The sequence below is a fragment of the Ictalurus furcatus genome, chromosome 14 (assembly GCF_023375685.1).
Source record: "Ictalurus furcatus strain D&B chromosome 14, Billie_1.0, whole genome shotgun sequence".
Classification (NCBI taxonomy): Eukaryota; Metazoa; Chordata; class Actinopteri; order Siluriformes; family Ictaluridae; genus Ictalurus; species Ictalurus furcatus.
In genome coordinates this window covers 6,817,332-6,834,842 of record NC_071268.1, presented here as the reverse complement: position 1 = coordinate 6,834,842, position 17,511 = coordinate 6,817,332, and the positions used below count along the sequence as shown (strand labels likewise).

The 17,511-nt window shown below is 41.4% G+C and overlaps 1 protein-coding gene across 2 annotated transcripts in view; it reads left to right on the top strand.

The window, feature by feature from the left end:
- The first annotated feature begins 897 nt into the window (after window positions 1–897).
- Window positions 898–17,511, top strand: part of LOC128618045 (lysine-specific histone demethylase 2) — a 17,927-nt gene continuing 1,313 nt past the window's right edge. Inside the window, exons 1-20 of one of the 2 annotated variants that reach the window (XR_008387667.1) lie at window positions 898–1,252; window positions 1,619–1,800; window positions 2,837–2,958; window positions 3,064–3,153; window positions 3,269–3,380; window positions 3,962–4,075; window positions 4,266–4,304; window positions 4,842–5,019; window positions 5,371–5,555; window positions 8,384–8,554; window positions 8,671–8,745; window positions 9,049–9,183; window positions 9,443–9,614; window positions 9,896–10,023; window positions 11,264–11,395; window positions 13,363–13,437; window positions 13,544–13,660; window positions 13,801–13,926; window positions 15,175–15,282; window positions 15,421–15,544. Coding sequence is in view for 1 of the 2 variants with exons in the window: in XM_053641408.1 (XP_053497383.1) it covers window positions 1,237–1,252; window positions 1,619–1,800; window positions 2,837–2,958; window positions 3,064–3,153; window positions 3,269–3,380; window positions 3,962–4,075; window positions 4,266–4,304; window positions 4,842–5,019; window positions 5,371–5,555; window positions 8,384–8,554; window positions 8,671–8,745; window positions 9,049–9,183; window positions 9,443–9,614; window positions 9,896–10,023; window positions 11,264–11,395; window positions 13,363–13,437; window positions 13,544–13,660; window positions 13,801–13,926; window positions 15,421–15,543; window positions 15,747–15,899 (2,445 nt within the window). In the remaining variant the exon portion in view is untranslated. Of the gene's footprint in view, window positions 1,253–1,618; window positions 1,801–2,836; window positions 2,959–3,063; window positions 3,154–3,268; window positions 3,381–3,961; window positions 4,076–4,265; window positions 4,305–4,841; window positions 5,020–5,370; window positions 5,556–8,383; window positions 8,555–8,670; window positions 8,746–9,048; window positions 9,184–9,442; window positions 9,615–9,895; window positions 10,024–11,263; window positions 11,396–13,362; window positions 13,438–13,543; window positions 13,661–13,800; window positions 13,927–15,174; window positions 15,283–15,420; window positions 15,545–15,746; window positions 15,900–17,511 lie in introns of those variants that run through there. The other variant, XM_053641408.1, reaches the window with a different exon arrangement.

Genomic DNA, 17,511 nt, shown 5'->3' with positions numbered 1-17,511 from the left:
CACCTGTCTCCACAGCAATAAATTGGCAGTAGATATTCGCATGCGTAAGTAAATAACTTTGAGGCAGATACCAATTAGGGAGTTAGAAGAGGGCCTCTGGAAAGGAGGTAGATATCAGCAGGGACAACCGATAGAGACAGACAGATGCTCATTGAGGCCTGAGAAGGGAGCCAAGGTCAAGACACACAAGCCTGTGTGAAATCTTTTTTTTTGTAAAAGAAACCTTGTCCTTGTGAAACCTTTTCAAGAAAAACAACTAATTGCGCATGCTCCACAATTTTAAGATAACGCATAGACATGAATATTTAATTGTGGCAAAAAAGATTGGTCTATTTCAATGATGAAAGGCAAAACCCCACCTACAAAGACTATGCTGTGAAGAAAGGTATATAAAGACATGTTTGTGTATGTATAATTCGGACTTTCTGCAGACTGTCACACTTTATTGGTTTTCAATAAAGTTTCTTTACTTTTTGACATCTACTAAACTCTCTGTCTCTGATGTTTTTGATTTAGGCTAAAAAGGTTGAATTATTCATGACACTAGCAGTAGTAGTAGTATTGGTAGTAGTAGTAGTAGCAGTAGTAGTATTAGTATTGGTAGTAGTAGAAGTATTGGTAGTATTGGTAGTAGTAGCAGCAGCAGTAGTAGTAGCAGTAGTAGTATTGGTAGCAGCAGCAGTAGTAGTAGAAGTATTGCTAGCAGTAGTATTAGTATTGGTAGTAGTAGTATTAGTATTGGTAGTAGTAGTATTGGTAGTAGTATTAGTAGTATTAGTATTGGTAGTAGTAGTAGTAGTACTAGTACTAGTATTGGTAGTAGAAGTAGTAGTAGTATTAGTAGTAGTATTAGTATTGGTAGTAGTATTAGTAGTAGCATTAGTATTGGTATTATTATTATTATTATTATTATTAGTAGTAGTAGTAGTAGTAGTAGTAGTAGTAGTATTGGTAGTAGTAGTAGTAGTGGTAGTAGTATTTCTTTTATGAAAGAGTAAAAAAAATATTCTACATAAAAACACGGGACTTTTATTTTGACGCGTATTATTAGCTTGCTAAACCGGAAGTTGTAGTAACGTTAAACGGTTTAAGGTCGGCCTGGCTTTTCTTACCGTTTTCAACTTAAAATTCGGATTTGGAAAATAAACATATAGTCTTCTGGTGTTGTTTAACTTGATTTGTTTTGTTTAAATAAGCCGGCGTGGTGTGTTTAAAGGGACAACACGACTCGGTGCTATGCTGTCGGATACAGGTCTGTGTGTGTGAGCTGCCATTGTCTTGTTTTGCCTCCACAGCTGTTTAAGCTCCACACTAACACACTGAATAGTGCGCATTATTTATACTTCTCTTAATGAGCTGGAATACTGTGTAGTATGGTAGTTTATCTGTGTAACTCAGTGATACCCAGCTGTGGACTTTTCTCTCATTCATCTTTCAGTTTCTCTAATTTTCACACTCTAAGATCACACCTGAATTACTGAATGATCAGGTTCAGTAGGTGTGTTACAGGATGGAGACCTTCAGACTGAAACACAGGCATGTAGGAGCACAGCTGGGCACCGCTGGTGTAAAATGGTAATGATGGGGTTTGTGATTTTTTTTTCTCTTCCCTGGACAGATTACGGGGGAACATCGTCCTGTGGCCGCTCTCGGGGAAAGAAGAGAGGTGTGGAGACCTCATCTTCAACATCGTTATCATCCTCGTCGGCCATTGGGGAAAGTCACTCCATGCGTCCGTCCAGACAGACGCCCAGCGGCAGGGGCAAAAGAAGCAGCAGTGTTTCTACAGCGCAGGCAAATGTAGGAAGTTTGACTCGCTGGCAAATTAGACACGTATCGGACTGTCTCAGGTTCAAATATCTATCCTTTCTTCCTTCCATCCATCCATCCTTCTTTTCAGGATTAATTATTTGACTATCTGCCTATCTTAGGTTCAGGTGTTTATTCATTCATCTATAAATCCTGGGTTTAATTATATATCTGTCTGTCTATTCATTCACCTTCCATCTCAGTCCATCAGTTGTCCATCCATCCATATATGCCTCCTTTCTTTCCTTTCAGATCCATCCATTCATCCGTCCATTCCTGAGTTCAGTCTTTCATCCACCCATACTCCATTGCTTTAATATATATTAGCCTACACGTCCATCCATTCTTGTCTCCCTTCTTTCCTTTTAGGTGAATGATTGGTCTATCTATTCATTCATCCATCCATCCATCCTTCCATCCATCCACCCACACTCCATTTCATTATTATATATTAGCCTACACATCCATCCATTCTTGTGTCCCTTCTTTCCATTCAGGTGAATGATTGGACTACCCATTCATCCATCCATCCATCCATTCCTGAGTTCAGTCATATATCCACCCATACTCCCTTTCTTTTCTATCTATTAACCTACACATCCATCCGTTCTTGTTTCCCTTTTTTCATTTTAGGTCAACGATTGGTCTATCCAGCCATCCTTTTATCTATCCATCCATTTTGGGCCTTCAGTTGTTGATTGATTGGTCCATCCATTTGACCATCTATCCTTCCAGTTCTTCATTCCTTTCTGTCTGTTTCAATATCGGTTATCTATCTTGCCTTTGATGCCTTCCATCTTTCTTTCCTTTTGAAATCTGTCTGTCGTTTTGTCTATTTATCTCGCTATCCCTTTGCCTGTTTGTCTAATGCTGTATGTGGTCCTGTATGTTCGTGCTTGAACACCTCGGTCAGAAAGCTTTTACTACACTTCCATTATTCTTCGATTGTGTTTGATTTGTGTGCTCTTATTTACTTTATTATTATTATTATTATTATTATTATTTTATGTCTCCTTCAACATCCTAGCCCAAAAAAAAGATGGCTGACATCGAGGAAGAAGAGGAGCAGGTGGAGAAGAAGTTCCGGAAGTGCGAGAAGGCAGGATGCCCGGCTACGTATCCTGTGTGTTTCGCCAGTGCGTCAGAAAGGTGGCTGTCGTGGTTTATTCGCAGCTTGGCTTTGATCTGATGTTGTGATGATGCTGTTCCTAATCTGTAGTGATCTGACCACTTAAAACACGATCTACCCCAAAGGTGTGCAAAAAACGGCTACACGTCTCGATGGTACCACTTATCGTGTGGCGAGCACTTCTGCAACGAGTGCTTCGACCACTATTACAGAAGGTGAGTGCTGGGGAGACGGATCAGAATCATATCAGACTCTGTGCTCTGATTACTCTCACACAATGATGATGAAAGAAAGAAGTATTAATGTGCTCTGTGTGTGTGTGTGTGTCAGCCATAAGGACGGTTATGAGAAATTCTCCTCCTGGAAGAAGCTGTGGACAGGAAATGGGAAGAGTGAACCAAGTCTGAAGGCCTTCATGGCAGATCAGCAGCTTCCTTACTGGGTGAGACGTGTCTTCTCATTGAGCTTGAGGAGCACTGGGGTCCAATCTAAAACATTTAACACACACACACAATTGTTTTTCTTGAAGCTTACATTGCTGGTCTCTCTCTCTCTCTCTCTCTCTCTCTCTCTCCCTCTCTCCGGTCTCTCTTTGAACTCTCTATTTTTTCTTCATGTTTCTGGTCTCTTTCATCTCAGGTTTTTCTCTCTCTCTTTCTCCTCATGTTCCTTGTGACCGTCTCCTCATATTTCTTACGTCTCCTTTTCCCCATACATTTCTAGTCTCTCTTTCACACAAATTGTCTTGTTTCTCTCTTTTTAAAAAATATAAATAAGTTTTCGTGTTTCACTTTGCCCATCTGGCTTTATATTCCCTGCCTCACTCTTTCCTTTTCCCCCACGTTTCTGCTCTCTCTTTCCTCTGTGTCGCTTCTGCGTCTGGTCTCACCCCCACCCTCTCATATTTCTGTCATACTGTACATATCTCACGTTTCTGATATTTGTTTCCCTCATCACGTCCATCCCTCACAACAACTTTTGTGGTCTTTCTCTCCTTATTTATTGGGTTGTATCTCTCCTCAGGTGCAGTGTACAAAACCCGACTGCGGGAAATGGAGGCAGCTCACTAAAGACATCCAGCTGACGGCTTCTCTGGCTGCAACGTACCGCTGCGGGATGAAGCTCAACAACGTTAAAGTAAGAAAGTGAACCAGGCCTCACAGGTCTGATGTTCTCTCTACTTCCTGTAGTCATTTGTTTTAGATTGTCCTTGGTTTGACCTCCTGCCAAATTTCTCCTGTTCTTCATATCTCACTGGCGTAATACATTGGCTGTGATTGTAAATGTGATGGGATGAAAATAATTATTGTTGTTTGTCATTATGAAGAATGAAGGACCGGATCAGTGTTCTCAGCCTGAAGACATGGTGAGTCGGTGAATACACCAGATTATGTTCGTTTCATCCAGAAATAATTTTATTAGATGTATTTCTTTAATTATTACTATCTCTAATGTTGGTAAAGTGATACAATCTTGAATCATTGTATATGAACACACTTCTCTCTCTCTCTCTCCCCCCTTCTCTCTCTCCCCCCTCACTGTCTGTCTGTCTCTCTCTCTCTCACTCCCTCTCTCTGTCCCTTTCTCCCCCCTTGTCCCCCCCTTATCTGTCTCTCTCTCTCCCTTGCTCAATCTCTCTCCCCACCCTCACTGTCTCTGTCTCTCTAACTCACTTGCTGTCTCTCTCTATCTCACTCTCTCTCTATGTCTCTCTCTCTCTCCCTGTCTCTCTCTAACTCAATATCTGTCTCTCTCTCCCTGTCTCTCTCTCTCTAATTCACTCGCTGTCTCTCTCTGTCCCTGTCTCTCTCTAACTCACTTGCTGTCTTTCTCTCCCTGTCTCTCTCTCTAACTCACTCGCTCTCTCTCTCTCTCTCTCTCTCTCTCTCCCTCTCCCTTACAGAGAGTGGCTGGAGTGGGAGACAGTTGGTGGTCGTCCATGTTGATTCTGCCCCCTTTGCTAAAAGAGAGCCCAGCAAACCCTTTCCTCATGGCTTATTACCCCGACTGCGTAGGCATGAGCCCGTCCAGCTCTCACTGTGATCTACGGCCTGAGCAACGCCGCAACATTCAGCCACAGAGTTAGTTAGACCTTTATGTTGTTTTTTTTTTGTATGACTGGACTTGTGTCATAACTCTAACATTTCAGTTCTACTTTCCACATGTAGTGAAGCAGCCGAGACATGTTTGGAGCCCAGTGTAACTAACATGTAATAGAAGTCTAGATGACCCAAAATCTTTCTGCATAAGCTTTGTATAAGTAATACATGTTTATGTTCAGTAGCACTGACTCACAAATACCAGACAATACCAATACCCTAGTCTAAATATCAGAAGGTAACTGAACACACGAGTAAATAGATGCAGAATATCTAATGCAAGTGAACCACTGGTTCTGCACAGCCCTGATGTGTGTGTGTGTGTGTGTTTAGTCCCAGGTTTGTGCCCATACTTCCAGCCCTTCTACCAGCCCAACGAGTGTGGTAAAGCCCTGTGTGTTCGTCCAGACATGATGGAGCTAGATGAGCTCTATGAATTCCCAGAATTCTCCAGGGATCCCACCATGTACCTCGCCCTACGCAACCTCATCCTCGCCGCTTGGCATCGAGACTGCAAGGTACGAGAACATTTGTGCTTACTCGTTCACTCTGTATTAAAGAGCAGATTTTTATGTATAAAGTGGTCTAATAGATGTAGTCAAAAATGATAGATCAGTATGTTTAAAAAAATATGTAATTCTTTAAGTAAATCACTAATGTTTATGATTTGTTTTAACTGACAAAAAAGAGAAAAATCAAAAAGCACAGTTTTTTTTATTTTTATGTTTAGACAAATTATAAGATAACATAGAATGGAATATACAGTGGGGGAAATAATATTGGTCACGTCAACATTTTTTACAGTAAATATATTTCCAGTGAGGTTATTCACATGAAATTTTCACCAGACGTCAGTATTAACTCAGGAAATCTGGAAATATAAAGAATTCACAACATTAAAGTCCATAAATAAAGTTATGTGTAATAAAGCGGAATGACACGGGGAAAAAAAAGTATCGAACACGCTAAGAAAAAGCAGTTCTCCAAGGTAAGGCAAGCAACCAGCTGAAATCCGTAAGTAATTATACCCCCTATCTGTGCAAATTAATATCAGCTGGGTTAGTAAATTGATGGTCTATAAAAAGGTTTTTCGTTACCAAGGTGTCACACAAGAAACATCTCATGATGGGTAAAAGCAAAGAGCTCTCCCAAGACCTTCACAACCTTATTGTTGTGAAACATACTGATGGAATCAGATACAGACGTATTTCAAAACTTCTGAATCCTCCAGTAAGCACCATTGGGGCTATTATCCACAAGTGGAAACATCATCACGCCGTCATCAACCGGCCATGCACAGGAGCTCCTCGCAAGATTTCTGACCAGGGAGTCAGATGAATAGTCAGAAGAGAAGCCCAAGAGCCAAGGACCACTCGGAAAGAGCTCCAGAAACACTTGGAGGCAGCAGGCACCATCGTCACAGAGAAAACAATAGGCAATGCACTCCACTGCTCATGCTCACCCCGCAAGACTCCATTACTAAAGAAAAGGCATGTCGAAGCTCGTTTAAAGTTTGCTACAACTCATTTGGACAAGCCTATGAAATACTGGGAGAGTGTAGTCTGGACAGACGAGAGCAAAATTGTACTTTTTGGCTGTCATACTACACATCATGTTTGGAGAAGAAATGGCACTGCACATCACCCTAAAAACACTACACCAACAGTGAAGTGTGAAGGTGGAAGCATCATGGTGTGGGGCTGTTTTTCATCACATGGTACTGGCAGACTTCATATAATTGAAGGAATGATGAATGGAACCCTTTACCAGGAGATTCTTGAGAAGAATCTGCTGCCATCCACCAGGATGATGAAGATGAGACGTGGGTGGAGCTTCCAGCAGGACAACGATCCAAAGCATATAGCAAAGGAATCTCTCAATTGGTTTCAGAGAAAAAAAAATCGAAGTGTTAGAATGGCCCAGTCAATCACCTGACTCGAATCCAATTGGACAAGATTTAGAGACAATATGTTTAGAAGAATGGTCCAAAATCACACCTGAATACTGCGGCCCATTAATTTCTTTATACAGGAAGCGTCTTGAAGCTGTTATTACAAACAAATGCTTCTCCACTAATTTTAAATAAATTTGTCATTCTACTTTATTACACAAAACTTTATTTATGGACTTTAATGTTGTGAATTCTTTATATGTGTGGATGTCTTGAGTTAATAATGACGTCTGGTGAAAATTTCATGTGATTAACCTCATTGGAAATATATTTACTGAAAAAAATATTGACACGTTCAATACTTATTTCCACCACTGTGTATTTGTATATAAATACCAACAATACGCACAACACTTGTGACAATATCAGCATTATATCATCCAATTACTCAGCACCTTTCTATCCTCACACCAGGAGGACGGTTTTACGTGTCACATTCCCTCGAGTCTAGCCCTAACATCACTAGCTATTAGGCTGAGTGGAAAGTGCAGATGTGTGAGTTTCCAAAAGGCGAGCTCCCTGCTGAGCGCGGGCTGGAACAGGACCGGGCCCGTATCACATAGAGGAGAGAGAGCGCGAGCTTCAGCTGCTCTAACTGTGGGGAAAATTCTCACGAACAAGCCTGCTAACAGCACCGAGGCGGCTTCATTATCTATTCGCTTCACATGTTAAAGGAAGAGAGTACAGAAAATAGTCCATAGTAGAATTTATTCATGTGCGGACTAGGGAAGATTTTTCAAATATGAAGTGGTGGAAAAGATAAATATAGTTTGCAAAATGATGTACCTATTTATGAGTGAATTAGATTTGCCATCAGAAGTCACCTAATTAGTTGAATGGTGTCCACCGAGGTGCAATTAGTGTCACATGATCTCTAAATAAATAAATGCCTCTTCCTGAGTTTGTTGAACACACACAAGCAAACAATCATCATGAAGACCAAGGAACTATCAAAACAAGTCCAGAAGAAAATTCTGGAAATCAGGAATTGGTTGTAAAAAATCGCACACTTTTGAAAATCCTGTGGAGCAGCATTGAATCTACGATTGATAAATGGAAAGGACAGGGCGCAACCACTGGAAAAAGCTGTCGATGACCAAGTAAAATAGTCAGGGAACCAAGAGGCTAAGGATAATGCTCAGCGTGACGCTACCACCACCATTCTTCACTGCGGCGATGCTGTTTTCTAACAAAGTCCTCGCATCGAAATACCTTAATAAAAAAGCATCTACTGTAGTGTGAAATATGCAATAGAAAATGTGGCAATTCAACATTCTAACTTTCAATACTTTGTGTTTAGTGTTTATTTTGTGTGTGTGTATGTGTAAAGTTACACATCTAGAAACAATCACTCCAAGACTTAATAGTAATAGTGTTTTTCTCTCGTCTATTCAGGAGGCTCTGACGCCACAGAAGTGCGCTCCCCACGTCATCGTCCGTGGTTTGGTGCGAGTGCGCTGTGTGCAGGAGCTGGACAGAGTTCTGCACTTCATGACCCGCAAAGGTTTAATCAACACCGGAGCTCTTCTGGCCAGACAGCCTCTCCTCCCAGAGCCGTACCGCGACGTGAGTCCTCCTCTGACGACCGCTAATACGAATATCTGTTGGAGGTTCCAATAACAACTCGGTAATCTTTGCGAACAATGCATCTTTGTCTTTCTCGTGTTCTTTGCCGTATGTAGAAGAAGGTGTTGGTGATTGGAGCAGGAGCTTCAGGTCTTGCTGCTGCCAGACAGCTGCACAACTTCGGCATGCAGGTCAGGATAAAAGGATTTCCTAGTTCAACAAGATCTTATTAATTGGCTAAAAATTAAATAAAAAAACAAACATGCCAGTGATGTGGTGATTTGAAATGACTTCTAGGTGCGAATGAGTGTGTGATTGTGTGCGTGTCCTGAAATGAACTGGCGTCCCATACAGGGTGCAGGGTGCGTTCCTCGGATAGGCTACAGATCCACCCTGACCAGGATAAAGTGCTTAGTGATGATGAATGATTGAACGAAAATGGTGTCCTGGCCTATCTCAGCTCTTGCGATTGTGCGCCTGTGATTGGTCGTTAGGTGGTGGTGTTGGAGGCGAGGGAGCGAATAGGAGGGCGAGTTTGGGACGACACATCGCTGGGCATCACCGTGGGTCGAGGTGCACAGATCGTTAACGGCTGTGTCAATAATCCCATCGCTCTAATGTGTGAACAGGTGAGAGTGACACACTCACACACTCTCTCTCTCTCAACACACACACTCATACTATAATTTAATTAAACAATAAAACTATAAAATATCGACAGCCACATATTCAGCCAAATCGCACTAGAGACATTACTCAGGAGGATACTAACTGCGCAGTAAGGTTCGAGAAATAATTGGCACGTTGCAGTAAGGAAACTGCATCACAAAATGTTCGAGCCAATCACGTTGCAGTATGCAAATGCAAACGGTTTTGCTCTGTTTTTAGCTGGGAGTGAAGATGCACAAGCTGGGCGAGAGGTGTGATCTGATCCAAGAGGGCGGTCGAGTCACCGACGTTGCCATAGACAAGCGCATGGACTTCCACTTCAACGCCATACTAGACGTGGTCTCCGAGTGGAGGAAGGACAAGTCACAGCACCAGGACGTCCCACTCGGGGGTACTAGGAGTTCCTAACAAGAAAGGAATCTGTAGGCAAAAAGCACACACAGATATATGCCGAGCTTGATTATTTACCCTGACTGGTAGAGGAAGAGTCTTGCGTTATTCCACAAATGAGTTTTAATTTTTCCTTTTTTGCATGAGGTGTCGACAGTTTCAAAAACATCTCCGATTGGTCAGGATTCATCTGGTTTTGTGATGCTGAACATTTCCGTGTCAGTCTGTCCTGACCATGTCTTTGTTTGTTTGTTTGTTTATTTATTTATTTGTTTATTTCAGAGAAGATCCAGGAGGTCTATAAGACGTTCCTGCAGGAGTCAGACATCCGCTTCAGTGAGCTGGAAGGGAAAGTGCTGCAGTTCCATCTCAGCAACCTGGAGTATGCCTGTGCAAGTCCACTGGACCAGGTGCGTGCATGTGTGTGCGAATGTGTGCGAATGTGTGTGTGTGTTATTCCTCTGATTATTCCAATTCCAAACATTTTTAAAAAAAAATTTTTTTTTACAATTTTTATTTATTAAAGACTTGTCATACTTTTTATCCATTTATAGTTAAATTTTTAATGTTCATGAGAACATTATCACTTTCGTTCTACCTGAGATGAAACTTTCTTAAATTAACATTAAATAAAAAGACTCTTTTCACCATATCAACGAACATATGAACGAATCTTTATTGGTCATGTTTACATTACAGCACGGTATAATTCTTTTCTTCGCATACCCCAGCATGTTAGGAAGTTGGGGTCAGAATGCAGGGTCAGCCATGATATAGCGCCCCTGGAGCAGAGAGGGTTAAGGGCCTTGCTCAAGGGCCCAACAGTGGCAGCTTAGCAGTGCTGGGGCTTGAACCCTGACCTTCCGATCAGTAACCCAGAGCCTTAACCATCAAGCCACCCATATACGCCCATATATACGTTTTTGTAAAATAATCCATTTATTATTAGGCGTCCACCGTACAAGTCCCTGTGTAAGTTGTTACTATGGAAACAAAATCATTCTCCAATAGTGATTACAGATTACATAACGAAACAGAAGGTTTGAACTACTTTTGGTCGAATTGGTTTGGTTTATTTGGTTTAATTAGACTTCTGTGTAGAATAATAGGATACTGTTTTAATGAAGGTGTGTACACCTCACAGACTACATCCTAAACCTAAAAAGCGCTTCTTTACATGCATTAACAAAAGTTTAATCATCATCTAACACAGCTCTCTCAACATTGTGCATACAATTAAAGGAGCAGTTTATAATGTTTAAAGTGAGTGAAAAAAAATGCTGAAATATACATAGTTTTGTTGAATTTTGACAATTTGAATTTTTTAATTGTCTACATCGTCTCAAACAAGACATCCAAAATAACCTTAAGAATGATTGTCTTTAACAAAATTGTCATTTCTACCTGTAGTGTCTCTATATGCTACTTATTTTTGACTGATGTGAGTTGACACTGGTGTGTGAGGTTTTGTTTTCCAATATTCTCACGGAGCCACCAAATGGGTTGCCATTTTCTAAGATGCACGCAAAGCATCGCGCACAGAAATTCCACTGGAAGATTTTTCCAGCAGCTGCTGATTTGTTCTGATTATACAGTGACTTCCTAAACAGAAGACCTTCTTCTTTTTGACTTCCTGTGTGTGTCCTATAGGTTTCTGCTCGATCGTGGGACCATAACGAGTTCTTCGCTCAGTTCTCAGGGGACCACACACTGCTGACTGCAGGCTATTCCACTCTGCTGCACAAACTAGCCCAAGGCCTCGACATCCACCTCAACACTGCGGTGAGAAGCACACAACATGCCTCCTGTGCTTCAAGTAGTGTCCTAAAGTAGTGAACAGTGGAGTTCACTCAGGAGGGGATAGTTACATTCTAGCTGATGTCTGCTGTCCGTGTGTGCCTCGGCACATCCGATAAATGGATGGATGGGGAAAAAATATTAGTTGGATAAATGGATATAAGAATCAGATGGCTAGATGGATGGATGGAAAAATTACATGGATGGATAGAAGAAAGGATTAAACAAGAGGATTAGTTGTAAGAAGGGATTAGACTAAAGGATTGGCTCTAAGAAAAGTTTAAACCAAAGGATTGGATGTAAGATGGGATTAGACTTAAGGATTGGATGTAAGAAATCATTAGACTAAAAGATTGGATCTAAGAAATCTTCGGAATAAAGGATTGGACGCAAGAAGGGATTAGATGAAATAATTAGGTGGATAGATGAATTAGATTTAAAAATCAGATGGAGATTAATTTGTTGGAAAAAATGAGGTGGATGGCTGTTTTTAGATTTGGATTGATTAAATGGAAAAATTGGAAGGATGGACTAGATGGAAAAATGAAATGGATAGATTGATGGAGCGATTAGATAAAGAGATAAGATGAATTGCTGGATGGTTAGATGGGGTGAATGGATTAGTAGATGCATGTGAAAGTGAATGATTAGATGGAGGTGTTGATGGATGGATTAGATGGGTGGTTGGATTAGATGGGTGATGAAGGGATCAGGTGGTTACAGATGCAATCAAAATTATTCAACCCCCCTTGCAAATCAGGTTTATTGTCCAAATTTACAGACTTCCGGCTGTTTGCAATGAACTAATCAATCAAAAGCAACTGAAATAGTTCAACACAACCAATGCTTCGTTCATTGCAAACAGCTGAAAGTCTGTAAATTTGGACAATAAACCTGATTTGCAAGGGGGGTTGAATAATTTTGATTACAACTGTAGATGGGTAGAAGGATTGATTAGGTAGATATATTAGATGGCTGGCTTAGAGGATGGATGTGTAGATGGGATAAGGTGACAGATTGATAGAAGGACTGGTGTTGGGGTGGGTGAATAGGCAGATTGGATAAATGGGTAGATGGATGAATTGGTTAAATGGATGGATGAACCAGAGAGATGGACAGTTGGATGTATAAATGGATTAGATGGGTAGATGGAGGGATGGGTGGAGGGGCTGATGGGTGAATGGTTGGGTAGGTGAATGGACAAGTGTGTAGATTGCAGAGATGGATTAGGTGGATAGATTTATAAATAGGATGGATGGATGATTGATTGGATAGATGGATGGATTTATGGATGGTTAGATGGATGGTTGGAAGAACTGACGGATGGATTTATAGATGGTGGATGGGGGAGGAATTGAATGATGGATTTATAGATTGATGAATGAATGGAGGAACTGATGGATAGATTAATAGATGGATTGATGAATGAATGGAGAAACTGATGTATGGAATAATAGATGGATTGATGAATGGATGGAGGAACTGATCGATTATATTTATGGATGGAGGAACTGATGGATGTATGGGTGGGCAGATGGATGGAGGAACTGATGGATGGATGTAAAGATGGACGAATGGATGGAGGAACTGATTGATGGATTTATAGGTGGATGGATGGATTTATAGGTGGATGGATGAATGGATGGAGGAACTGGTGGATGGATGAATGGAAGACCTGATGGATGGATTTATAGGTGGATGGATGAAGGAACTGATGGATTGATGGATGGATGGAGGAAGGAACTGATGGATGGATGGATGGATGGAGGAACTGATGGATGGATGGATGGATGGAGGAACTGATGGATGGATGGATGGATGGATGGAGGAACTGATGGATGGATGCATGGATGGAGGACCTGATGGATGGATTTATGGATGGTTGGGTAGATAGATATGCTGATGAATGAGATGGATGAAAAGCCAATAATGCAGTGCCTGATCCCGTGTAGGTGCAGTCTGTGGATTACTCGGGTGATGTAGTGAAGGTCAGCACCACCAGCGGAACCCAGTTCACTGCTCAGAAGGTACAGACCTGATTCAGACCCTTTCGTTAAAATGTCAATCATCCACACGGATCCTGTTCCTCTGACAGAGCGGGAGAAAAGCTTCTTATTGTGTGTTGTGTTGTAGGTGTTAGTGACGGCTCCTTTAGCTCTTCTGCAGAAGAACGTCATACAGTTTAACCCTCCACTTCCAGACAGGAAGCTCAAAGCCATAAACAGCCTGGGGGCCGGAGTTATCGAGAAGGTAAACATTAATATTCAGTGTAATCCGTAACACGCAGCAAAGTGATAATCTTAGCAAGCAGCAAAAGATAGCTGAAATATAGCTACATTTACATGATATACTGTGTGTATAAGCGATGATGGGGTTTTTTTGGGTTCCAGATTGCACTGCAGTTCCCCTACAGGTTCTGGGACAGTAAGGTGCAGGGAGCGGATTATTTTGGTCGCATTCCCCCGAGTCCGGAGAAGAGGGGCATGTTCAGTGTGTTTTACGACATGAGACCAAAGGTCAGACTATTCAGACATAAGTATTTATCTTATTTAACTCGGTATTCTTTATTAGTTGTTTTCCACCACAAGAACTTTTGTCAATACCTCAGGAACCTTTTTCTTCCTGAGCCTGCCACCATTTATACATTTTGCCTAAGAACTTCGTATTTTAATTCGGCGTACACTATTGCGTTAGTTATCGCTCAGAAATATTTAAGTCTTTTTATTTTCTTTCTCCCCAATTAAACAGCAGATCAGTACATCGACATGTGAATCAAGAATGACTGACCGTTGTGCAGGTGCTTTGAACGCTCCGATATTAGCTGACACCCTGGAGGCCCCGCCCCCTCCCGTCGCACGTTAGTAATCTGTCGTCTTGTCTTGGTTTTCCCTCGACTCGGTGCCCTTGCGTAATGTCAAGCTAAATGGAGAATGTTTTGTGTACGTTAACGTGAAATAAAATCTAGCAGTGTATGTTAAACTTGGCTAACATTCGACAAGAATATATTTAACCATCAGTTAACTATATTTATTAAGAATGCGCCAAAACAATTAGTCAACAGCGGCACTTTTTTGCCCGAAAAGAATGTAAAAACAACCAAAAAATTTGATTATGCTTCAGACAATGAAGTGTAAAATCCCCCCCCCAAAAACTCTACAGTTTTGCCAACAGGTTTATAGCAAACATAAATATCATGAGGGATATCACATGTCGCAGAAATGTTCCGATATGATATTTTTGCCATAATCCGTCCCTACAGGATTTTGCTAAGTTTTGTTTTTTGTGATTGTTGCAGTCAAAAATGCTTTGACTTTAGGCTTTGACTTAATACACGTTGTGATGACGTCACATGACGGCCAAATCTGCGGTAATTTTGAAAAATTGCAAGATACTCAGAGTATAGCGAAGTTGCTTGATTTTGCTTTAATTTCTGCAATCGCAAAATCTCAAAATCCTGGATGGACTCCCAGTCCACACCTACTCATGTGACTAGACAGCGTTTATTTAGATTTAGACCACTGTATGCAGCATAGTTAAAGTTGACCACATTAGTGCTTTTATCTTGGTGCCCCCTGAGCTGCGTCCTGATTGGTCAAGAGCAAAAAAAAAAAAAAATGCTTGTTATGTCTGTCACGCCACACTTTTCTAGAAGAAATGACCCAGCTCCGTGGGTTTTTTTTTTTTGGTGTGTGTGTGTGTGTGTGTGTGTGTGTGTGACATTGTATCAATATTTAAGACCAAACGTAAAAGGTTTACCTTTTCAGAAACCGAGTGACATCACCCAACCAATCAGGTCATAGTTCGGGGTGCAAAAAAAGAAAAAACCCAACAACAAGGAGGACAGATTGCAAGCGGAAAAACTTGTCTTGTTAGTGAGTACATTTTGAGGAGATTTACGCCACGTTAAACACGTCGCGGGACTTCACGAACACTCGATCTGCTCCATCACTCACAATACAGGATGAGGATGAATCTTGAGTTCTCAGCGTGTGTGAATTGATTCTCTGCAGGGAGAGCAGTGTGTGCTGATGTCGGTGATCACAGGAGAGGCTCAGGCCATGGTGAGGGATCTGGAGGACAAGGAAGTGGTGGAGCTCTGCATGACCGTCCTCAGGGAACTCTACAAGGAGCAGGTGAGCTGATCAGGGGATGTATACTGCCCGTTAGTTATGGGCAAAATGTAAACCACACAAACTATTATTGAGAAAAATGAATTGAGGGGGAAAAAAAAGTAATTGAAAACTTATTTTGTGGACTATATTATTTGTATGTGTGTGAGTAAATGGCAAGACTTTATTTAGAAGAGGCTTTAGTGTGTGCAATGTGGTGTTTGCAGGAGGTTCCAGACCCGCTAAAGTACTTTGTGACTAGTTGGAGTAAAGACCAGTGGTCTCAGATGTCCTACAGCTTCGTGAAGACGGGCGGCAGCGGGGAGGCCTATGACATCATCGCCGAAGACGTGCAAGGGAAGATCTACTTCGCTGGCGAGGTGAGAAATTTTCATCTGAACAAAATCAAGTGAAAATCAGCAATGATAATCTGATCGGAGATCGCTGTTCAAAGCTCACAGAGTCAGGATAACAATATAGAATAAACAATGGAGCGGCTTCAGGGGCTTGGGGGCAGGGTCATTTGATTTCACTGCCACGACGACAAGTCTAGGAAAGCATGGCCGTGAAAGAGATTTAGTGTTGTATGCAAAGATGCAAAGATGCTAAGACTGTTCACTTGGTACCACCCGAGGTACCAAGAGAGCTGGCTCTTGGGTCAGTTCCCACTCTCTTGTAGTGCAGAGATGCTGTCAGTCCCGAACCAAGAACTGGTGACATCTTGGGCTTGATGGCAGAGCCGTTTTATCACCATAGCAACAATTCAAGATGGCTGCCTCAATAAGATTATATCAGATGTAACTGTGCGTCCAAGTAGCCCTGGGAAGTTCGTATTTACGAGTTGGGAAGTCTTAATTACGGCATCAGGTGTGTTTAAGTCACTTCGGTCGGAGCAAGATGGCGGCGTACCTTCGCTTAATTAACTACAGAAAAATACAACAAGCCTACTTCTAGAAAATCAAGAACATAGAATGCGCATCAGGCATGTTTTGCTTTGCTTTTTATGTTTTTAGTCAATTTATGAAGCCACTGTGAACCTAAACGTGACCTATTATATCGTAAATATACAATGCTATAGTATTTTGTGCAGGCAATTAGCTTGTTTTATTGTAAATAAAAAGGCCTGACAAAAACTTGCTGCATATGCCAAACTCACGATGACTGAAACTGAAATCAGCTTCTGAGACGAGTAAACATTCGATTTCTACAAATTTACAGTCGACTACAGAGGTTGCGTCTGTCGATTCCACCACGGCTTCTTACTGATGCCCCCCCCCGACTCGGAAACTCGGCGCTCAAAGAAACTCCCGACTTTCCCCGCTCGTATTTGCGACTTTGTGGTGCCGTTCATGCGCGATCAACTCGTAAATACGATCTTTCCGACATGACTTGAACGCATCGTAAGATTTATTGCAGCAATGAAGCCGTGGTAGTTCCAGCTGCGAGGCAAATGACAGGTTTCTATTAACGCGCTTATTCGAATCCAACCCATTGTTGTTTCTATAGTTCATTCACAGGGACTCCTAGCGAATGCTCAACATAAGTGGATTTAAAAAAATGTTTTAGAAAACTGTGATTATTGATATGATGAGTTTAAACATTTTCTTTATAAGGAGACGTTTATATAACTTTATTGGAAGGAGTCTCCAGTTTCAGCACTTCTTTTTATTGTCCTAGTAACTTCAAGAAAATGGGGAAAAAAGAGAGGTGAGGAAACAACAAGGGTTTATATCTCTTATAACGCATGTGATGATAGGAACAGGACTTGTTTCCTGGACAGTCCACACTATTAAATGCAACTATAAATGGATAAAAAGTATGACGTAGTGTCCTTCAGTAAATAAAATAAATTTTGACAAATTAGCTGTGGTATAAGAGGAAGAAAACACATCAAGACATTGTTATTGGGGTAGTAACGGTAACTCCTCCTCCATTCGTCACTTAATCACTGATTATTTTCCTACAACAACACCCCCCCCATGTGTTTAATCC